The sequence below is a fragment of the Myotis lucifugus genome, unplaced genomic scaffold (assembly GCF_000147115.1).
Source record: "Myotis lucifugus unplaced genomic scaffold, Myoluc2.0 scaffold_203, whole genome shotgun sequence".
Classification (NCBI taxonomy): domain Eukaryota; kingdom Metazoa; phylum Chordata; class Mammalia; order Chiroptera; family Vespertilionidae; genus Myotis; species Myotis lucifugus.
This window is the reverse complement of record NW_005871251.1, coordinates 1,487,207-1,508,330: the sequence shown is the minus strand read 5'-3', so window position 1 is coordinate 1,508,330 and position 21,124 is coordinate 1,487,207. Positions and strand designations below refer to the sequence as shown.

At 39.3% G+C, this 21,124-nt stretch overlaps 1 protein-coding gene across 5 annotated transcripts in view; it reads right to left on the bottom strand.

Annotated features, from left to right (window-relative positions):
* Nucleotides 1-384: 384 nt before the first annotated feature.
* GDAP2 (ganglioside induced differentiation associated protein 2) overlaps nucleotides 385-21,124 on the bottom strand; it is a 29,892-nt gene continuing 9,152 nt past the window's right edge. Inside the window, exons 7-15 of one of the 5 annotated variants that reach the window (XR_002831367.1) lie at nucleotides 20,317-20,476; nucleotides 19,541-19,697; nucleotides 16,955-17,031; nucleotides 16,194-16,270; nucleotides 14,590-14,729; nucleotides 12,805-12,859; nucleotides 8,284-8,427; nucleotides 6,265-6,482; nucleotides 385-405 (exon numbers count right to left, since the gene is read on the bottom strand). Coding sequence is in view for 2 of the 5 variants with exons in the window: in XM_006097479.3 (XP_006097541.1) it covers nucleotides 6,435-6,482; nucleotides 8,284-8,427; nucleotides 12,805-12,859; nucleotides 14,590-14,729; nucleotides 16,194-16,270; nucleotides 16,955-17,031; nucleotides 19,541-19,697; nucleotides 20,317-20,476 (858 nt within the window). In the remaining 3 variants the exon portion in view is untranslated. Of the gene's footprint in view, nucleotides 406-3,354; nucleotides 6,483-8,283; nucleotides 8,428-12,804; nucleotides 12,860-13,501; nucleotides 13,575-14,589; nucleotides 14,730-16,193; nucleotides 16,271-16,954; nucleotides 17,032-19,540; nucleotides 19,698-20,316; nucleotides 20,477-21,124 lie in introns of those variants that run through there. The other 4 variants (XM_006097479.3, XR_002831368.1, XR_002831369.1 and 1 more) reach the window with 4 other exon arrangements.

The following is a 21,124-nucleotide window of genomic DNA, read 5'->3' as shown; positions in this document are numbered from 1 at the left end:
CTACAGCCTGTGTTGTCTGCTATGAGCCCAAAGCGCCTTCACCTGCCTGGGCCGGGCCTCCATTTCTTCATCTGCAAAGTGATAGGCTTGAGCGGTTCTCAACTGTTTGAGAACAAATGCCTCCTTTCATAATAAATTTTAATACCTACTTTACTATTAGAAATACAATGCATAGATAACATAACCCACCTAAAAACAATGCTTAAAAAAAATCAGTGTCGCCAAACCGGTTTGGCTCAGTGGATAGAGTGTTGGCCTGCAGACTGAAAAGTCCCAGGTTCAATTTCGGTCAAGGGCATGTACCTTGGTTGCGGGCACATGCCCAGTAGGAGGTGTGCAGGAGGCAGCTGATCGATGTTTCTCTCTCATCGATGTTTCTAACTCTCGATCCCTCTCCCTTCGTCTCTGTAAAAAAAAATCAATAAAATCTATTTTTTTTTAAAATCAGTGTTATGTATAATAAGCATTTTCAAGTACATCTAAACTAGAAGACATAACAAATAGTCAAAATGCTTTACATAGCTACTTATAAAGAATAAATTCGGATTTTAAAGAAGCAAAAAACCTGAGGGCATTTCACCCAAGTAGTAAAGGAAAAGTTATAATAAACTTGTCTTTTTAAAAAATATACTGTATACATATTTTTATTGATTTCAGAGAGAAAGGGAGAGGGAGAGATAGAAACATCAATGATGAGAATCATTGATTGGCTGCCTCCTGCACACCCCACACTGGGGATCAAGCCTGTAGCTGGGCATGTGCCCTGACCAGGAATCGAACCAGGACCTCCCGGTTCATAGGTTGGTGCTCAACTGCTGAGTCATATCAGCCAGGCAAACCAGTCTTATTTGTATTTAATGAAAGAGGAAAATAACTTGAACTGAAGTAGGCTCCTAACCTACATCAAATAACAAATGCTGAAATGGGGGAAATCAGGTAGCCCTGGGCCTCGTCTGCAAATGCAAAGCCAGAACCGTTGTCCTCTGCTGTGACGGATGAGGCTCTGACTAATCACGTGTCTTTTACCTTCAGAACCCACAGGTGTGGGATGAAGAGGCATGCAGTCATTAAACTCCAAAACCTTGCAGATGGGGAAAGAGGCTGGATTGGGGAAAGAATCAATAATTTCTGCAGCATAGATTATTACCATGTTTAGAGGGCAATAGTTTTAAAACAGAATTCAATGTTGGCCTCATTTCTGGTGTCTCCACTACTTTAATAATCTATGCAAATACAGTATAGTGAGTAAGGAAAGGACTTGAATTGGATACACGCTATCCTTTCTAAAAAAGTAACTGACTTCCTCTTACAACCCTCTCCTGGTATTTTTCCCCCCATCACCCAATGAGAGAAAACAGCAAAATAATAATAATAATAATAATAATAATAATAATAATGTATGTTTGTTCATTTTTCAGAACTCCAGAATTTATTTAGAAAACTAGGAAAAGATAGAAGACTTACTAACATTTATTTTAAAGAACAGTTAAAGCAAGTCTTTCAAATAGGTTTCACAAATTTAAGATGCTTGCGTACTATTTCTCAGAACTATCAGGGAACATCAGGATAATACTGGTTGGGGGAAAATTCTTTTCCTGCAAAAACTGTCTCACGATTCAGGCTGAATCCCATGCTATCATTAGTTACAGATCATAGATGTGCAAGATAATAGACACGTTGGCCTCATGGCCCCACCATCCCTTTACTAGACCGCACGCAACCTAGCATGACAACTTGTAAATAAAGTTTATATTTATTTAGTGTCAATTTGGTTATTAACACATTCACACGATTGTTAAAAGGAACCTTAGCCATTTCCCCTCCACAGAAACATTAATTTTATAACAAATGTTGTGAAAATATTATTTAAGATTAAAAACTTATAAGCAACTGATATTGATGGTCTTTATTAAATAATTTTTCATAAGAGCATGAGCTTTGGAGTCAGACTTGAAGTTGAATCTTGATTTTACTACTCAATATATAAAATAATATAAAGACCTTAGCAAAAGGTTATTTTTTCTAATAAAAGTGATGGTAGCTAGCATTTATAAACACTATGCATAGAAAAACAACAACAACAAAAAAACAACACTATGCAAGCTTCATGAACATTATTGCATTCATCTCTTAATTATTCAAGGAGAATTATTATCCCTATTTAATATGAAAACTGAGGCTCAGAAAAGGTTGAGAAGCATGCCCAAGGTCTGAACCCAGATATGTGAGAAGCCACAGCACCGATGCTACTAACCACCATTAAAAATTCTGTGGGGATATTCTGGGTACCTACCTGAAAATTTGAAAACATTTATTCGTAAAGATACATGTTACCCCATGTTTATTGCAGCATTATTCACAGTGGCCAAGACATGGAAACAACTGACATGTCCTTTGACAGACGACTGGGTAAAGGAGATGTGGTACATATGTACCATGGAATACTACTCTCCATAGAAAAGATGAAATACTGCCATTTGGGACAACATGGATAGATCTTGAGAATATCATGCTAAGCGATATAAGTCAGACAAAAAAATGTCAAGAACCACATGATTTCATTCATAGGTGGGATATAAAACCACATGATTTCACTCATATGAGGAAAGCATCAAATGAACAAATGAGAAAAACAAACAAAAACTCACAGACAGTATGGTGGTCACCAGGAGGAAAGGGTCAAGGGGGTCAAATATACGGTGATGGGAGGAGATTTGACCTTGGGTGATAAGCACACAGCACACAATGCAATATACATAAATGTATTACATATCGGACACTTGAAACCTATATAATTTTATTAGCCAATATCACCCCAATAAATTTAATTTAAAAAAATTAAAAAGTTCTTGTGGGGAGATAGGAGGAGGAAGGGACAAAAGGCGGGAAGAAAGTGTGTGTGTGTGTGTGTGTGTGTGTATGGTTAGGCCTACTAGGCCATCCTTATAATTTCTGAGTTTTTTATTTTTTTATATGACCTAGATTACAGATAGAACCCTCCTTTATTCTTCATGGGCTCAGGCAATTGCAAACCAAGAATCAGTCATATGCCATGAGGTACTAGTACATACCAAAATTGTCAGTACAGCTAAAAACTCTCCTGCATGTTAATTATAATGACCGTAACTTAAGGGAACCACAATCAGAAACTTCCTGGCTAATCCCAATTTTAGAGGTTTTTATGCTGTAGTCTTTTTGGTCCTTAATACAATCAATCCACTGCACCTAGAACCATACAATTCTTCTTTCTAATACTTCAAATTCTAATAATTTCTGTTTATATAGTAGGCAATGTAAACTCTATATACATACATACACAATGTACCAAGGGAAACACAAAAAGTGGTTTTTAGCCTATATTGAAGCTACACTTTATCGCTTTCCTGTTAACTGTTGCAAAGAAAAGTTTAAACCATTAGGTACAGTTTGAATTCATTAAACAATATCTGAACAAATAGAAAACAAATAGAAATAGGCTAACCATTTTTTCCTACTTAAGTGATTACACTCATCCATCTCTACAAATAGGAGATATTTTAATCCTTTTAGATTTCAGGTATTTGATAAAAAAATCTACATCCATTTTTCTTATCAAAAATATTCTGAAAATCCTCTGTTGATCACTCTCAAACTACTGGAGATGGACTCCTTAAAAAAAAATAACAAATAAATAAATAGAGCACCAGCCAACGAACTAAGATATACATTAAAGCAAAATCTTTAAAATATGAACCACTTTGGCCTCTAGACACTAAGAGTCTAATAAAAACTGAGCTTTTTTCAAGGTTATTTTTGCTGTCAAGAAACTTAGATATAGATGAGTTCAGAAGAATCCAAACATATGCTGAAGCAAGAAACATACTTGTCTTAAAAATCATATTCTGCCTTGCATGAATTAATGAATGGATTAACTTAACGTCTTGTAAGTGAAGCATTTGGCATGACCAAGGTTTAACTGAATTAAGGACGGGGTGGTGCTTTGAATTAACATCAGATGCTAGTGGTCATCCCCACCCAGTCACCCTTTCATCCTCAAGTCCATCCTTGAACATGGCGTGTGTTGTCCAGGCATCCACTGCTCCACAGAGGCAGATAGACACTGAGCATTACTTAATCGTTTCAATATCGAGGTCACTGTGTTCCACTCCTAGGACCTCAGTACACCGAGAAACAACTTCATTACATAACACTTCAGGCAGCAGAACAACACAAACTTGGTCCCACACCACATTTAGTTTCATTGAGAAGAGCAGCCCTTAGCTTTCGTCTCCATTTAATTATGAAACGTGGTTGACATGTACGTAGTCCTACACTACCTTTCTCCCCTAGGACATCAATTGAACTAGAATCTCAGTATATGGAGACTCCTGCTTGTGTCACTGGTATACTCACCACAAAGGGACATCCTTTCAAAATGATTGCCTATAAGAAACTGTCCGTGTAAATGTGTTTCCATTCAAATGGCGAAGTAGCTTGCAGCCTGTTATCTACAGAGGAAATGATTCGGGCCAGGTGCCAATGTGAAGGAGCCAAGTCCAGCTTTAACCAAGAAAAGCTGGCATATTTTTATAACTGCCTCCAGGGAAAAGATGCCTCAAAAATGACCTAACAATTGCCTGGAGCAGATGAAGTTAATTTTTCAGATTCTCAAGGCTCAAGGCTCACGGGGTTAAGGGATCACTATTCGAGAGGAAGCTTAACACCAGACTTCTGACTGGCTCACTGGACCCGATGACCTAAGTCATCAGGAAGTCCTTAACAAACAAGCAATACATAAGGAACAAGTGGTTTTGATTTCCCACAGAAAGCAAATGTGTCCACTACACGCAGGAGACAGGCGCGCGTATCTTAGAAATGTAAAGTCCCGTCTCATTTATATGGGAAAACAGGGGATGCAGTTAACACAACCAAAGGGGACTTCTCTATCACAAACAACGAGAAGTTGTTTTACTTCCACTGAAGAATTAATTTGGGCAAAGGGAACAGACCCTTGGGAGCACCGATCCTGGGCACTTTAGACCAGAAGATGTCTACACTTGCTTCTCCAAAATGCCAATGGACATGCCGGGGTGAAGGACATGGAGGGGACGAGGACACCCAGATGGAAATGATAATGGTGTGACCTTAATTGAAGAAGAAATGCTTAAAATGGCTAGCAGATGCCTCTCATTAAAGTGCAGCGCTGGGGGAGGAGGCCAGAAGAAATCTGGACGAAGAGGAAGGAGGTCCTCAGGGTTGGGATTTTGCTCCAACAGCTCTTGTCCCAAAAGAAAAGAAAGTCACTCTAAAGATGCCAAGGACAAGGGGAAGGGCTTGTAGCACTCCCTCAAGCATATTTATTATCACTGAAAAAGTAACTGAAGACACCCTACCCCCAAAACTCGCCTAGCATTCTTCATCCAAAGACATCAAAAGCCCTTTCTAAATGCTGCCCTCATGACACCTCTGTGAGGTAGGGAGCATAATTCTACTTTTACCCATAAGCAAGCTAAGGCACAGGGAGAGCCTGAGTGACAAATGTGGTTTGGAATTTCGTTCCATGCACACACTCCCTCCACACTGATGTGGGCAACTAGGAAGGGTCCTTACAGGGGGCAGTTCTAAGAGCCAAACAGGGTCGTGCATGACTCTGGGAAGACCGCACATCTCCAAAGGCTCCCTGATGGAGTCCAGGAGATGCCCTCCACTTCAGGGTTCCAATATGCACGGTCCCCTTGAATAAGGAGACAAAATCACCCATGATTATAGGAAAAAGGCTGAAGATACCTACCATCTTCCTGTTTCCCCCACCGCTGAGACCAGAACAATCTTAACAAACCACATGCTCCAAGGAACTTTAGTTCTTAAACCTTCGTCTTAACTGGTGCAATAAAATTCTAAGACCTATATTTAGCTCATGATGTTGACATTTCTGATCAGTTCATTTCCAAATCCTTGGTCCTAGACAATTCTCTTTTATCATAACCACCTTATCTGTATAAAATGTGATGCCAGGATCTGCAGCAAATAATGCATCCGGTCAGCATACATTGGTTCTATATATTTTGAGACAGGCTCAAGTACACAAAGGAAGCGTGCAATGTTAAAGAGAGGGTATGAGTGACATGGGTGGCTTGTCTAACGGAGAATCCAGGGTCCTTTCAGGAAACTGAAGATACTCAAAAGTTGCTCCCCAGTTGCTATGAACAACCCTCTACAAATGAACATTTTCATTTGATACAAATATACAAAGTTAAAATAAGTGTGCAATTCAGAATGGCCTACCATTTTCAGATTGCTTATGTGCCAGAAAATATACAGTCAATAAAAAAATACCAGAGAGGTGGGCACAAAAGGCTCTCTGGATCTGTACAGCAAAAATGAGTATCACTTCAGCAGGTAGTGATCCGTGGAGAGGGTGGTGTCCTTGGAAACCAGGGCCGGGAGAGGGCAGGTCACAAGTCTGGGGATGGGGGATACGACGTATAGTAAGGCCCATTTTCCTGTGGGAAGAAAAAAAGACAAGAACCCTACGTCACAAGATCACTTTAACTGGGAACATAAAAGAAAGGGATTTAGAGTCAATGACTTAATACATATAAAATGTCTAGCACAAGCCATCAGAGCAGTTCCCCGGTAATCAGAGTTGGTGCACAATAGGTAGAGGTGATCAGGATGATGGATGATGATTTTTTTTAATAACATTACCACTTACTGAATATTCTATATGCTAGAAACTTTATCAGCATTTTTCTGAATCCCTTATCTCTCACATCCTCACATAATGCTATGAAGTAGGTGACACCCTCATCTTACAGAGAGGAACCTGAGGCTCACACAGGCCACCTAGCTAGTCACCAGAAGAGCCCGCATTTGAATCCATGGCTAATGGAATATAGCGCCCAGATTCTTTGTTGTCAGACTGCGTGATCTTACTGTGTGCTGAATCTTAATATAGAGTCACAAGACAAAAGGAACGATTGCTGAAGAATTTAATAACCATAACTTTCTTGGCAGAAACGAGTCTTCTCCATAACACGCCTGAGCGTCCAGGCTTGTACCGATTACAGGTCTCAGGGCGCTTAGTTCAAGATCAAAATAGAGAATTAAATGCCAGAGCTTTAATGTCAAATGTAGAAAGCACCGCATCCCTGTCAGGGGAATTTCTTGACCTCATTTTGGCTAACTTTATCTTAATAAAAATCAAAGCAGTTAACTTTATAGGAGATGGACTCTAGATTCCATTTATAAGATTGGAGATTGATTTCTCATTTTTAAGGAAAGCATTTCTTTGACAAACAACGTATTTTTCAGGAAACCTTAAACAGAAAATGTATAGCATTAATGTAAGAGAGCAGTTGGAAATGGAGAGTGAGGGGCAGGATGAAAATGGCACTGCTCTATGGTATATTTACATGACAGCTGGTGAGGAGCATTAAGTCCACCCAGTCTTTTTTAAATATAAATATACATATACATATATTTTTATATATCATTGATCGGCTGCCTCCTGCACACCCCACACTGGGGATCGCGCCTACCATCCCAGCATGTGTGCCCTGACCAGGAATCAAAAGTTGACTCCTAGTTCATAGTTTGATGCTCAACCACTAAGCCACGCTGGCCGCATCAACCATAAGATTTTATTAGCCATCAGAACACATGAAATACTTTACTCATAAAATAAAGAAGAACAGAAATCATAGCTGAAGTTAAAGAAGTTAGAGATAAAATGTGTTGTAGGATATTTATCTTACTGTATTCATGTTGTTCAGTAATTAAGGAATAATAATTCACTTCAACTTAATATAGCCTTCCAATATCTTCCCTGGTTCATGCATAAAGATATGTAACCAGCAACAATTAAATAAGGAGACTAAGGATCTTTTGGCCAAGCAAAATGAAACTTTTAGTAAAGACTAAGACAGGCTACCTGATTTACAATTAATATTGAAAATGGACACCAATCGATTCTTCTGGTTCTATTTATGGAGATGAATAGCCATTCATTCTTAAGATAAGTAGGCAGAGGTATGTCTGAAAGATGGTAGAAAAATTCACAACACAACCCAGGACTGGCTTCAAAATTATTGCAGAAAAATCTGCCATTGAAAAGTTTATTGGGGGAGAAGCCCTCTTTTAGGATAAAGTGTTTCCCTAAGGATGTTAATTGATACAATCAAGTTTATAAAAACACACTAATTGCATTAATATCATCTTACAATGGAAGGATGTCCTTATAAGCCCTGCTCTGCAGAGCGGTTAGGAGCCTGCAGCAGGGCAGGGAGAACTCCTGGTACTCACCCTGGCATCATATTCAAGGACGAAAGGAGGAAAGTCGATCTGTTCTGGCGAGATGGCAGAAAACAGCTGGTGGAGGCTGTCCACATGGTGGACTTTGTCCTTCAGTCCTGAGACAGAAAAGGTGGTAAAAAACCATGTTGATACCTGATTAATAGAAGAGAAAATAATTTAAGCCAGTGGCCAGAACTCAGAAATACAAACATGAGTTTGAGAATTTATAACAGATAAAAACTGTATTTCAAAATTGAAACTGAGCTCAGAAGCATCTCGTAATAAGCAGTGTTTTTCAAAATGCAGGGTGCTGTCCGTCAGTGACGGTGTGATTCGTTTTAGATGATCATGACCAGCATTTAAAGAGACGCACTAGTGTGCCGACTACTCGGCACTGCAGTAAAGAGCTGTGTCCCACGAAGCTTGGTTTCCATTGTGTCGCTATGCTCCTATGCGAGTAGTATATTGTGACACAAGTGCGTCTACAATTATAAAAATAAACTGTTCTTCACTCTGAGACTCAGTTTCTTAATCCATAAAATTGAGCAGGTTAGCTCTCAATACTTTTAAATGATTCTTAAGTACACAGGTCTATGAAAGGACTCTTGAATGTGCTGCACCGTAGAGACAGGGGGGTGGGTGGAAAATTCAAAGAGAAGATTGGGTCGGGGAAGAATCCTACAATCTCTGAAAGAAGTTTTTCTCCCATTTCCTCCTTCACATCCTTCAGGTATTAGCAAGAGAAAATGACTCAAAGTAGACCGAAGCGGAAACCCAGTTAAAAGTTTTCTGTTCAGGGAGACTCAAGAACACTGTCTTCACTTTTTCCATTTTAGTTTTAGAGAGCTTGGTTTATTTACAAGTTATAAATACACGTTTAGTTGGGTAAATTGAATTCCTTAGTATCTACTATTTTAAGAAACTGAAGAAAACTAAAAATGTGAAAAGGACTGCTGGGTTCGTTTGTGAATGCTAGAGATTATTTCATCCAGTTCTTTACAGACATAAAACCAAGAACACAGGACCCCAAACAATATAAACCAGGAAAAGATGGTTCACTCAAGTAATGGTAACCCACTGGAGCCAGAATCAAGGATGGTTTAAATCCCATTAGCTTGCTTTCTATTAGTAAGTTTCAAAGGAGAAAAAGAGCAGTGATTTATATGTGCAGTCAATTACCACTCTGGGTGGGGTGGCCTGGAAAAAAATCTGAGGAGTATGGAAATCAGAACAGCGTGATTCGATTGCTTTATTACCCCTTGATTTCATCTCATTATATTTTAATGAGAAACACTCCATTGATAGTTTTTGACTTAGCCTCAAACAAGAGTGGATTTCATTATACGTGGGTTTGATTCTCTCACTCCCTCATTTTCCCAAAATATTACTGAGAGGCAACAGGATGGCTGTCACTGTACAGACCTGGTCCTCAGCCTCTGCCCACCCTGCGTTCACCCTGACTCTTAGCTGAAGCCATTCCAATGTTTGGATGAGAAACTCAACAAGAATTCTGTAAACCATGAGAAATCCCAAAGTGGAAAACATCCCTCACTGAAGTCTTCACTCATCTCTTAATTATGAAATACACAAGGACTTTTCACTACTCCTCTTACTAAATTTCTCCACAATGTTCTAAAATAAAGACTATTTCTACCATCTTTGATGCTTTTCCCATCCACTGGCTCCCACAGCATTAGTCCAATCTTGGTTTCCTTGTTGATTTTTAGATTTATTTCCCAGTCTCCTTCCCCCATGCTAGGGCTCTGTCTGCAGTTGTCCTCTTTGCTCTAAGCCTCTCTGTGATTTTATTCATGAACATTTAGGGCTAAAGCTCAGTTTACTTGATATTGACTCTCAAAAATATTTCCCAATCCATGATCCTATATCTGATGCCACCTGGGAGTCATGGATGCCACTTTCCTCTCACTCCTACTAATCTAATTAATCACTAAATCCTGGGTTTTTATTCCCCTGGGTTTAGACACTGATATAGTCTTTCTTTTTGCCTAAGACCAGGTCTTGGCAAACTTTTGCAGAGGAACCTATAGTAAATATTCTAGAATATTAGTTTGATAAGAAAACTTCACTAGTCAGGCCTGAAGACACAGGCATGGATTTGGACAACAGTAAGCACACAGAACTGATGTAATGTGGTGAGAGGTGAGGTAGGGAAAGTACCCAAGGATGCCTCCCTGGTTTCTGGCTCAGGTACCTTGGCAGGCAGTGGTCCCATTTACTATGATAGGGAATATAAAAAGCAGTTTAGGAGGGAAGGAGGGAGGCAGGAGGACATGCTGAACTTCAGAGGCCTGTGGGACATCTAAGTGAAGATACCTAGTCAGTATTTCAACATGCAGGTCTAAGTACAGGAATGGTGAGGATAGCTAACATTTGCTGAGTGTTCAATCTGGGTCAGTGAATGTTTTAAGCATTTTACATGTATTACCTTCATCCTTCCAACACCCTAACAAGGTAGGTACTATTATCGCTCCCATCTTATAGAAGGTGAAATGAAAGCACAACTTGCCTGGGATGAGAAGCTGGTAATCGGTAGAGCTGGCATTAGAACCTACATTATTACCTCAACCTAAACCCTTGCTTTTAAACATTGGGCTTTACTGCATCTCCAAGACCTTTATTTGGGAATTGCATATATTCTAGGGTTGTTGAAGACACAGAAAGGAAAGAAGGTACAGAATGAAAGAAAAGGGCAGAGCATTTTAACACTCAAAGGAGGAGCAGAGAAAGAGGAGGGCAGAGGAACCTGAGCAGGAGTAGCTAGAAGGAGGAGGAAAACGAGGCTCGGTAGGTTTCAAAGAAGCCAGACAAAGTGTTTGGAGGAAGAAGTGGTCAACTGTGTCTAAGGCTACGGGGAAACAGGTTACACAAAGACAGGAAAGTGTCTACTGGGTTTAGTAACAGAGATGACCAGTGATTTCGGTGTGAGCAGCCACAGTGGAATTTCGAACCAGACGGAGTAATTTAAGATGTATGAAAAATGAAAATGGTGAGCATAGAACATAGATTACACTAAAAATTTGGTTGTAAAGAAGAAGAGCGATAACTGGAGACTTTAGAGTGTTTAAAAATTGATGAGTTAGATCCAGAAAAATGGGAAAGAGGAGAATTACTGGAGAGAGCTTCCCGAGGAGATGGGAATGTATTGTGTAGTTAGGAATGCAGGCCCTGGAATTAAAATGCCTAGATTCAAATCCTGCCTTTGCTACCTATTAGTTGCTTACCTTGGACAAGCAATTTAGTGTCTCTAAGCATCAATTTCCTTGTCTGTAAAGTGGGAAGATGACTACCACCTGCTGCAGAGATATATTATTATAAGGCTTACACAAGATGATTCACAGGAAGAACTGGCGGATAGTAAGTGATTAGACAACGTTAGCTATTGTTATTACCATGGGATCCAGAGACTGCCCTTCATTAAGAAACACTTTTGTGACAGAACAAGGAGGTAATGAAAGGACTAGATGGCAGTTGGTTTGGGGTGCGAGGGAGAAGATAGGGAGCTCCTTACTGAGGTTTCTATGATCTTAAGACCAAGGCAAAGCATCTGCTGGAGTGAGCACTGCTGGTAGGTCGGGGCTTGAGGAGAGCAGACAGCCACACTGGGTCACTGTCAAGTGAACTATCAAAGGGCCTCTAGCAGATCAAGCCCCAAGTCTGACCAGCAGCCCAAATCCCCTGGCTCTGCCGATTTCTCCATCAGTGCTCGGCAACCCAGATACGGGAGTGATGAAAGCAGAATGATGTACTATCTCAAAATTAATGGGCAAGTGTGATGAAAGGGTGAGAGGTTATAGGTTAGTTAGGCACTGACAAAAGTGGCTGAAGTGATGGAACATGGGTGTTAGACTGGATGGGGGAGAAGGCGGGGGGGGGGGGGGGGCGAAATCAGGACAAAAAAGAGATGACATTTTCAGTAAAAGGGCCAAAGGACTAGATGTCTTGATGAAGTCAAGATGTAGGATCACATATTAGGGATAGAGCTGTGAGCCAGATGGCTAGATTCTAACTCTCATCATCTTGGAGGCTAACATACAAGGCAGAAAATAAAACATGTGATTTGAATTAAAAACATAACAATGATAGAAGACTATAAAATCTTAAGGGGGTACCATGCAGGAGTACCCACTACGTACAGGACTGGTCAGGGAAGGCTTTCTATGCAAAGTAATTGTTGAGCTGAGACCTGGAGGACATATAAGTTAGCCATGAGCAGAGGAAGGAAAGTGAATTCTGTACCAACAACATGAGCAACGTCCGGATGAACAAAGAGCAAGAAGAAGAAAAGATGGAGAAGTCATGGCTTGTGAGGATTGTCTACAAAGATACTAGAATTAAATGAGACCAACATCAGGACCACAGCTCAAGATCACTTAACAAGGAAGGGTAAACAAAGAAATTAGCAGTCACAGTGTGACAGCAAGAATTAGGATGTTGATATATATATGTCTTAATATGCTAGCATGCAGTGCATTTAAATTCATGATTTAGCTAAAAGGAAAAATACTGTACCTTTGAACGAAATGTTGGATGAACAAAATAAACAGCCTTCAAATTCCTCTTATACCTGATTTAAAATAAAAAAAGGGTCAGTATAAGTCATGCCCCAAACCACTCACCATTATGGACAATTAACTCTTTGCCTGAGTATATATATTCATTCACAGAGGGGGGAAAAAGTTTTTAGACAGCTCTGGTTTACGTATTAAATTTTAGGTGAAATGTCAAAAACAATTTAGAGAACATTTTATTATTTAAAGTGTCCGTTTTATAGGAGATACTATGTTTTTCTAGGCTGTAACAGCCCTCTATAGGTAGGACAAAGGAAATTCATATTTAACAAGCATTTATTTAATGCCATTTTTCATATGAACCTAAAATCTCTGGGATCGGGTTATTATAAACAACAGTAAAACCACTTAAAATTATAGTAAAAATAGAAGCTAAAGTTTCAATGATCATATTACAACAATAGTTACAGGAAGTTGACTGTGTCCCAGAAATTGTACAAAGGCTTTATACTTAATCCTCATAGCAAGTCTATGAAGTGACACTGTTTCTATTTTAATTTTCCAAAAGTTACGAGCCATCAACTGGTAGAGCCAGAAGTTGAACCCAGGCAGTATGGCTCCAGAATCATGCTCTTATCCACTACTCTATCTAGCCTCCCCAGGCGTGCCTGAAATCATTTCAACAGCTTGTTAATCACCATTGGGTCGCATAAGGTTAACTGGAGAAGACTTCAGAGAAATAGTACAAACTCTTCATTTCACAGTTGAGGCCTGTTCAAAGTTAAAGAGTTGGTTAGAGGTAGAGGCAGAATTATCGTGGAGTGACGCTTCCTTATAAAACCCACATTCAGAGCAAGCTAATGAAGTGTGTGTGAGGTAATGACAACTTTAATATTGCGGATTAAGATGAGATTTAAGGGGCGGAGTAAGACAGTTGGAACTTAGGGTAATCTGTCTTCTTTGTACACTAATTGCAATATAGATTTTTCAATGCAATCCACAAAGACTTTGTGACGCTACCGTAATAAAACAACTACCAGGAAGGTGGATTGCATTTTTATTTAGGAAATCTATTAGTGAGAAAAAAATTTAAAGCAGAACATTTTATCTTTGCTGTAGTGGGGTGTCTATATATTCTGGTTAAAATGTCTATTATCATTTTAAGGGAAATATAGTGTAATGAAACTAATTTTCTGGCTCCGAGTCAGTAGCCCAGGTTCAAGTCCAAATTCTGCATTTAATGTTAGGAGACCTTGAGCAATGTCCTTCATCTTTCAGAATGTCCATATTTTCCCATCTTTCAAATGTAGATTTGAAATATATCTATATTTATCTAGCTAGAGGAAAGACAAAGTAAATTCATACTTAACAAAATTATGATAAGCTTTTTTTTTATATGATGCTAGAATCTCTGGGATTAGATTATGAATTAATAAACTCATGGGTCACTAGATCAAATAAAACAAAGTTTATAAATATATTTTGATTAAGTGTAACACCTTATAAATAGAAGGTAGCATTTTTAATTATTTTATATACAAAGGTTGGTCATGACCCCAAACCTTTTCTAAGGTGTTTGAAAAGCAGGCTCAAGTTTACATATGAATTTACTGAAATGTGTTAAGTTGGAGTTAAGGAGCGCCTACAACTATTAAAATATCTGAACTATGAATGATAAAAACCTTTGTATGTGAAATACACTTTCACAGAATACACAGTAATATTTGCTTCAATTAGGAAAGAAAGAAGCTCTTTCCCGCTTCATAATTTGCAAAAAATAACTAACTTGACATCCACGACATCGTAGAGTTTCTTCAGGAAGTCAGAGTCCAGGTGATTGTATTCGCTTGTCAGTGTGTGAAAATACACTAATACGTATTCCTTCACAGCGATGTGGTCCATTACATGGATAAAGTATAAAAGGGCCTAGAAGATAATGAGGAGCAAAGGTAAAGATCGTTTTTGCACAGTCATCTATTTCACAGAGAGAGGAAAAATCCAGATTAAGCTGCTCTATGCCCAGGCACCGCAGATGGACATTTCACTCTGGTGAGCATCAGTTCTCGTTAGAAGGATCTACAGGAGAGTGAATCATGCCACCGCTCAATCATTCTCATGAACGCTACAGTACGATCCCTTTCTCTCGTCCTAAGGGATGAATGAGAAGAACGAGTTTCTATTCTAGTAACTCTTCCTGTTACTCAAAGAGTTCTTTGGTCAACTACCAGGTTTTTCCTCTGTAGAATAATGACATCAAAATCATTAGCAGTAGAATTTCTAGACTTTCAATCATTCTTGAAGTGTCTGCTTAAATTCAATGAAAAGTCTTTGCAGTCTCTACCGACATAGAGGCTCATGCCTCTCTTATAATTGAGAATTACTGAGAGAGGATATTGTAAGTGACGCCTCACATGGTTCACTTTGAGGGCTAATTTTCTTAGCACCTTTACTGTTGACCTGAATGATAAAAATGAGAACAGGTTGAGCCAGTAGATGGCCGTGGGCTGGGCAGCTTTTCTAGAGCTCTGAAAGACTCAAATGTAATGTAACCCAGATCGGTTAGAGAAATATTCCATTACAAGAAAGATAAAATTTAAGAGAAACAAACACAAAGCAGACATACAATATGGGCAGGGCCAGTATGACCCAGTGGTGTAGCTATAAACTATGGCAAGGAGGAGGCTAAGAGGTAACAACTGAAAGATTGTTATCAAACAGGCTGTTTCCCAGTTCCTCCTCAGGGAGTCCTTGGCATTCCCATGACCGGATTAACATGGATTAGGATCCAACTGCTACCAGTTGTTACCTGGTTTAACCTTATAACACATCTCAGTATTTTATATGAAATGACACATGAATATCTAGACCATCAGGGAAGTGCACACTGACATCAATGCAGGATCTATGTTTTTATTGGCATCAATTACACTATAAGAATGAGTGTTACACAAATTGAGAGTTCTCTCTCTCTCTCTCTCTCTCTCTCTCTCTATCTTGATCTCTCTCTCTCCATTCCCCTTCCTCACCTCTATTCTCTCTCTCTAAAATCAATAAAAATATAAATTTAAAAAGAAAGAAAAGAATGACAGACTTTATTAGTACAATGATATTACAGAAAGATTCCAATAAAAAATTTGCCCGTTACATGATATCCAAACAAAGCAGATGGGTTTTTGGAGATCACACTATGACATCCCAGTATTTCTGTTTCTCCCACAGAGCAAAACCAAACCCCTAACTTACTGAAATGACACATGCAGATTTGCAGAACCCCAGGGCTGCCACTCCACCAGAAATATACAATCATCTCACATTCTAAACCCTGATTCCAAATTCACATCCTTCTTTTTAAATCAACATTATTTGTAAAACAGCCTTTCCATGGCTTACCTTGTCCATATCTATTAGTGTTACTGGAATGTTTCTTCCAACCACCACCATCACTGTGCGACCGCAGTTATCCACACCTATAAACAGGAAATGTAAACAGTACCCAGAAACTTTATTCCAGAAGGATTTGTCCTGGGCACCAACCTTATAAAAATAGTCCACACATATGTGAAAGACTGAAAGCCAGGAACATAAGTTTTTCAAATTCCATCTTCAGATTTCTTAGAAAACACTTTTTAGTTTACCTTTAGGAGGTTTTGATGAGTGCCCTTATTACTTTTAAGATAAGGCCTCTTATGGGTTTTAAATCAAGGGCAGTCAAAGCTAAGGTTGCAGGCAAAGATCTTTTCATATATAGCTTTTTGTTTAAACTTACAACTTTTAAAAACATTGGTAATCTGGGAAAACTAAATGGAACTCAAGTATCGTCTGAAAAAAATACAATGGAGAAAGAATTTGAGTCTCAGAACTTTCTCTGTCTCCATTATACTATATTTATATAAGGTTTGAATTTTGTATAGCCAAGTATATGGTACTTTTAAAAGCAGAAAAAAATGTAATAAGAAAAGGACATTAAGAAGAAATGAAATTGGCTGATGTACAACTACCAGTTGAAATTTTCATAGGTTCCATCTTCATTAGTACAAAAACACTTTATTCATAGAAAACGGACACCAGTAGAGAAAAATGAAGTCTCAAACAGCATGCCAGGTAGGGTCCTTAATTAGTAATAGAATAAGTTGCCATATCCACAAGCTCACCTGTTTGGTATAAGGCTTTCAGAGAAGCAATATCCGATAGGTCCTCAGATCTTGCTTGACATAACCAGCGATTATAACTAGAGAAATAAAAGATATAATCATTATAATAAACCCTTGTAAATTAAATTCAACAGTTGGGACCTGTTTTTATCTTGCCCTGTTTTATTATAATGAGGAAGAAGTTAGAGTTGCCATTATACTATGCAGAATCTCTACTGTGTATTATTGATAAAATAAGCACAAACGAGTTACTCAGAAAAGGTGTCCATACATATTTAAGAAACCCTTTATGATCAAATGAAGAATACTCGTATTATTGGCTCAGATACCAAGTCTCAAACTAACACTGTTTTTAAATACTATTACTCTCCTTTGCAAAAAAATAAAAATAAAAGCAAAGAGAAAGCCTAAAGCAATAGCAGTTCTACAAAATAGATGTTCATTCATTCAACAAAGATTTGCTCTATGATAGGGGTTGAGAATACTATAGTGAAAAGACACTGTCAGTGCCCTACAGGAGTTTACTTTGCAGAAGAAAAACGGGTGTGTTGCACATGTTATGTTATGTGGGACCACAAAGGAACTAGGTAAGTTTATCTGTGAAGTCCTGGCTTCTTTAATGATTGGTTAGTCACAGTAGTTGTACTATACCCCCTATACCAGATCACGGGGACCACAGTTTGGCATTGGCTAAGAGGATATTCAAAGAAAACTGTTTGCCAGATGATTCTTACACATGGCCTAGAAATCACTGAAACTATCATCTGATTGGAAAGGCTGTTTATTGGTGACCCCTAGTGGCTACTGTGCTTTTGTTTATATAAATGAAATCATAATAAAGTGAAGACCAGGAACTCAGGAGACGCGAAATTCTAACTCTAAGGGACTCCAGAGATCACCTAGTCCAGTGGTCGGCAAACCGCGGCTCGCGGGCCACATGTGGCTCTTTGGCCCCTTGAGTGTGGCTCTTCCACAAAATACCACATGTGGGCGCGCACGTACAGTGCGATTGAAACTTCGTGGCTCATGCCAGAAGTCAGTTTTCGGAAAGGAGATAGACGAAACAAGTATACAAGACGAGTGTGGATGGGAGAGTTGGAAGGGGTCGACCTCAGCGAACGTACCTCAATCAGATTGAGGACGTTTTTAGCAAAGGCCAGCTTAGGAGTACCCTAATTAAGTTAATAACAATGTAACTACCTATTTAAAGTTAAAAAAATTTGGCTCTCAAAAGAAATTTCAATTGTTGTACTGTTGATATTTGGCTCTGTTGACTAATGAGTTTGCCGACCACTGACCTAGTCCAACTCCCACTTTACAGATGGAGAATGACAACCACCACACATCATTAACTATAGTGGATAAATGCTATGCTAAGCTTTAGAGTCTAAAAAAGCATATAGGAGGCAGCATCTGCTCCAGACTCTATTCCAACTTATCTCCAGCGAGGTATGTTTCCAGAAACCGTCCCTTCTGGGCTGACACCTGAAGAATGGGCAGGAATTGAAGGATGAGAGTATTCCAGTCCAAAGGGATGCCAAGTAGCAAAGCGCAAAGGTAAACTAGACCACGATTTGCTCAGTACTGAAGAGAATAGCAGTGACCAGTTTTAAGAGCCTGCTAAGTATCAGGTGCGGTGCTAAGCTCATGACATTATCTTATTTAATGTTTACAACCATATGAGCTGTCATCCCCTCAGCCAGCCCTATAAGGTAATGGATGATATTAACCATGTATAGCTTATGACTTTTTTCTTTCCTTTAACTTTTTTTTGAAAAGCAGCTAGCTTTCCAAGAACTATCAATCCTTGGAAAAGCTTACCCAGAAGTACAAAAGCTACTTTTCTTTGTTTCAAAGAGGATTTATTCAGAATTGCTTTTAAAAAAAAAAAATACCTGAAAGAAATGAAATTCCTTTATAAGGTCCTGAGGATAAATCGAGGAGAAATAAAGCTCTTCTAAATGCAATAAAACTGTAGATTATGGCCGAAGCCGGTTTGGCTCAGTGGATAGAGCGTCGGCCTGCGGACTGGAGGGTCCCGGGTTCGGTTCCGGTCAAGGGCATGTGCCTTGGTTGCGGGCACATCCACAGTGGGAGATGTGCAGGAGGCAGCTGATCGATGTTTCTCTCTCATCGATGTTTCTAACTCTCTATCTCTCTCCCTTCCTCTCTGTAAAAAGTCAATAAAATATATTAAAAAAAATAAAATAAATAAAATAAAACTGTAGATTATGTTTTAATTATAAACAGTCAAGCCAGGTAAAACCTTTGTAAGCCTGCCATTCCCGTTCCCTAGTTTCCACTTTTACAACAGAACCTCACCCAGAAGTACCACAATTATCGCAGAAAGAGCAGGAACTCTGAAATCAGACATGCATCTCAACACTGGCTTCAACACATGCTAACTGTGGCCCCCGATAAATTAACTTTGAATTTCTGTACCACAAGACGGGGACAATATTATCCTCACGGGACTGCCATGAGGAATAAAGTGGGAAGCATACACATGGATCAGTTAGCAGATGGAAGGCCCTTTCTTCCTTCCCAGGTCCTTACGTGTCTTTCAGGCCAGAGGGTTTCCCTTACTTTCTCTGATGCTGCTTCTGTAGGGCTGCCTCTGACAACTGTCCCTGAAGGATCAGTCTTCTCTGCTTATCAATATCTCCTTCCATTCGGGCAAAAGCATGAGAGCCAATGAAAGAGAGGTCAGCTCCCAAGCCTTCTTCCTCCTCTTCTTGGTCGTCTGTAACAAAAACACCAGCAATAGAGAGCTGAGGACAAAACTTGACTGTAAATGCTACAAACAGATTGTGAATGCCCAACAGGGATGACTATGAGCTAGCTCAAAAGAACAGAATTAAGGTTATATTTTGAGAATGAAAATGAAATCCGATTTAGGCATCTGAAGAATTGAAATAATGAAGGAAAGCAACAAATGTTTGGGGTCATTTATCCAGAGCCGTTTAAGGAGGGAGCACCTAATCGGCCGGCACATAAACCTCAGACCTTTGGTCAGGGCACCAAGGAAGGAAGATGTTAGGTATGGTTTTAGAAGACCTTGTTGAAGCTGTTGAACATTTTAGATGATAATGTACAGGACTACTGTCTCAACAGTGTCCTGTATCAACTTCATGAGGGCAAGAATGTTGTTATATTCACCTCTGAATTTCTATTGCCTAACACAGACCTGACATAGACATGTATTTAAAATTTTTATTTAAAGAGTAAATCTTAACAAGAATAAGACTCTAAAAACCTCTAAGTTGGTCTTGATCTCAGTCACACTAACCGACACATACTCCCCACTTCTGTGATCAATCCCTTCCCTTCCTTAAGAGGGAGATGAGAAAGGTAGAACTCACCTTCCGGGGCACCAGGTTTCTCACTTATTCGAATCTGCCGTTCAGGTACCACAGGCTCCCCTTCTGCATTTCCAATATCTGCAGGCAGGTACGGCAATGACCGACCCTCCTCCTTTAACGACCTTGGGAAGTACAGAGGGAGCAGCTTTTGGTAAGTAGCCTGTGTCGGAAAAGCAAGACATTCTGTGACAAATCACGAAGTAATGAAGCAGGCACCTCAGTGCTTAGTGCTGCTCAGATGCTGTGAAGAGAGCCTCCATCAGGGAGGAAGACCTCCCCTGCTCTAAGCTCAGAGCAGATGCTGTCTGGGACCTCCTTCAGTTTTGTGTTAAAGATCAGGACATCATTAGCTAGTTAAACATGGCTCCCATTCGGGCAATTCCCGGCGACTGGGACCTGGAATGCGCAGGTCCTGCCACTCCTGTCTCCTCCCCACCCTTCACCTTACTAACGACATGTCTTTCAAGATTCGCTCTGATGCTCCTCCACAATGCTCAGTGAGCCATCAAGGTCCACTGACCCGGTTTAATTTTTGAGTATTCTTTTTAATACTCATTATGGAGAATTGCTATTTCAAGACCTTTATTCTTCATTAGAGGTTTCCCAAAGAACAAAGGAAAAATCTTTTTTAAAAATGATAATGAAACTCATTCTATTTTATAATTTCCATATGAGTTGGTTCATTTGACTCATTTATAATCCATGATACATCATAGGCATTTAGTGCCTCTATTTTTCCTGTATCTTTTTCATCATCCTAGAAATTATTTATCATACCCATTAATATCCCTGATACTAAAAAAAAACC